This window comes from Salmo trutta, unplaced genomic scaffold (assembly GCF_901001165.1).
Source record: "Salmo trutta unplaced genomic scaffold, fSalTru1.1, whole genome shotgun sequence".
NCBI classification, from domain to species: Eukaryota; Metazoa; Chordata; class Actinopteri; order Salmoniformes; family Salmonidae; genus Salmo; species Salmo trutta.
The window spans coordinates 16850213-16852510 of record NW_021822911.1 but is presented as its reverse complement, the minus strand read 5'-3'; the positions used below and the strand labels follow the sequence as shown (position 1 = coordinate 16852510).

General features: G+C 43.5%; 1 protein-coding gene across 1 annotated transcript; it reads right to left on the bottom strand.

Annotated features, from left to right (window-relative positions):
* Positions 1 to 862: 862 nt before the first annotated feature.
* LOC115186520 (zinc finger protein 180-like) lies at positions 863 to 1909 on the bottom strand (the record flags this gene model as incomplete). Its single annotated transcript, XM_029746138.1, has 2 exons — positions 1899 to 1909; positions 863 to 1475 (listed from the first exon to the last, which is right to left on the bottom strand). Coding segments are annotated over exons 1-2 (624 nt in total), but the record flags the coding sequence as incomplete, so codon positions are not given.
* Between the last annotated feature and the right edge of the window lie 389 nt (positions 1910 to 2298).

The window sequence follows — 2298 nt, the reverse complement described above, 5'->3', positions numbered from 1 at the left end:
TCCATGATGGTATGAGGGCCAGATTGGGAATTTAGCCAGGACACTGGGGTTAACACCCCTACTCTATGATAAGGACCATGGATATCTGCCCTGGGGAATTTAGCCAGGACACCGGGGTTAACACCCCTACTCTTACGATAAGTGTGAGTAGGGGTGTTAACGTCCCATCCGAAAGACGTCACCCTACACAGGGCACTGTCCCCAATCACTGCCCTGGGGAATTTGGATATTGTTTAGACCAGAGGAAAGGGTGCCTCCTACTGGCCCTCCAACACCACTTCCAGCAGCATCTGGTCTCCCATCCAGGGACTGACCAGGACCAACCCTGCTTAGCTTCAGAAGCAAGCCAGCAGTGGGATGCAGGGTGGTATGCTGCTGGCAACAATTGTGCGAAAGGAGGAAGATGAGATTACACATCCTGTTAAAACGAACAGCTCCAAAACCACACGGAATCTGGGAGTAATGTGTACATCACTGGTTAGAGGACAATTTATAGAAAACAGCTAGCTACATTTTGATTCAAGTGGGTCACCAACGTGGTAAGTGTAACACAACTATTTTTGTGTAAGTCACTTTTTGTTAAATCTCATATATAGTAACTCTCTCAATTCAGAGCCTGGATTTTCCCCTGAGGCTAATATCCATATCATGCTGAAATCAATAGAACAGGGGACAAACGTTTAGGGTTCTACATTGTGACATCATTAAATACTCCAACTACAATGTTAAAACTTTCTACATTGTGACATTAATTCATTGATATCATGAAACAATTCCTTAATGTATGTATTTTCTGATGTTTGATCAGAGATATTTTACTAGAGTATCTCTTCCCACATTGGTCACAGCTATAAGATTTCTCTCCTGTGTGTGTTCTCTGGTGTAGAGTCAGCTGGCCAGATGTAGTACATCTCTTCCCACATTGATCACAGCTATAAGGTTTCTCTCCTGTGTGTATTCTATGGTGTAGAGTCAGAGATCCAGATTGACCAAAACTCTTCCCACATTGACCACAGCTATAAGGTTTCTCTCCTGTGTGTGTTCTCTGGTGCACTGTCAGCTGTCCAGATCCACCAAAACTCTTCCCACATTGGTCACAGCTATAAGATTTCTCTCCTGAATGTATTCTCTGGTGTATAGTCAGCTGGCCAGATTGACCAAAACTCTTCCCACATTGACCACAGCTATAAGGTTTCTCTCCTGTGTGTGTTCTCTGGCGCACTGTCAGCTCTCCAGATTGACCAAAACTCTTCCCACATTGACCACAGCTATAAGGTTTCTCTCCTGTATGTGTTCTCTTGTGTTGAGTCAGATGGCAAGATCTACCAAAACTCTTCCCACATTGACCACAGCTATAGGGTTTCTCTCCTGTGTGTGTTCTATGGTGTAGAGTCAAACTTCTAGATGCCACAAAACTCTTCCCACATTGACCACAGCTATAAGGTTTCTCTCCTGTGTGTATTCTCTGGTGTATAGTCAGCTGGCCAGATTGACCAAAACTCTTCCCACATTGACCACAGCTATAAGGTTTCTCTCCTGTGTGTGTTCTGTGGTGTTGAGTCAGATGGCAATATTGACCAAAACTCTTCCCACATTGACCACAGCTATAAGATTTCTCTCCTGTGTGTGTTCTCTGATGAATTTTAATGCCTGATGAGGTGAATCTCTTCCCACAGTCAGAGCAGCAGTGAGTTCTCTTCCCTGTGGATCTCTGCAGGTGTTTCTTGAGGTGTTCTGATCTGGAGAGACTCTTCTCTGCCTCGTCAGCATCATGAGGTTGTTGAGGCTCCCTAGAGGATCCACGATAGTCACGTCTCTCTCCTGTGTGAACAACAAAGTCAGACAGATGGTTAAAGGCCCACAACAGCAGTAAACCCCTATAAAAGGATGATGCCAACAGCGTAGCCATGATGTTGTACAACAATTGACGTCTGTAATGAATGTTAAGATTTGACATTTGCCTTAAAATGAGCAAGAATAGTCATATTTAGTCTTGTTTTCACATTAGTAGTAACATCTAAGATTGTAGGCTAGAAATTAAGTTATTCATGTTGTTGAAACTCTAAGCACTGTGCCAGACGACTTTTGGTCTCCAATATAGGCCCCTTTCTGTGTTTGCTAAAATTGCAGCACGAGAGCGATGCACATGCAATTTGATTTCAGAAACTCCTCCCTGCTAATGAGGAAACCGATAGTTATGGATGTAGTATATCTGCCTGGAGCAAAAATGGTGAGCAAAGATTTTAGTTTTTCACAATGTATTCTGAATATGAATGGGGGAAAACTCAGGGGAGTAAC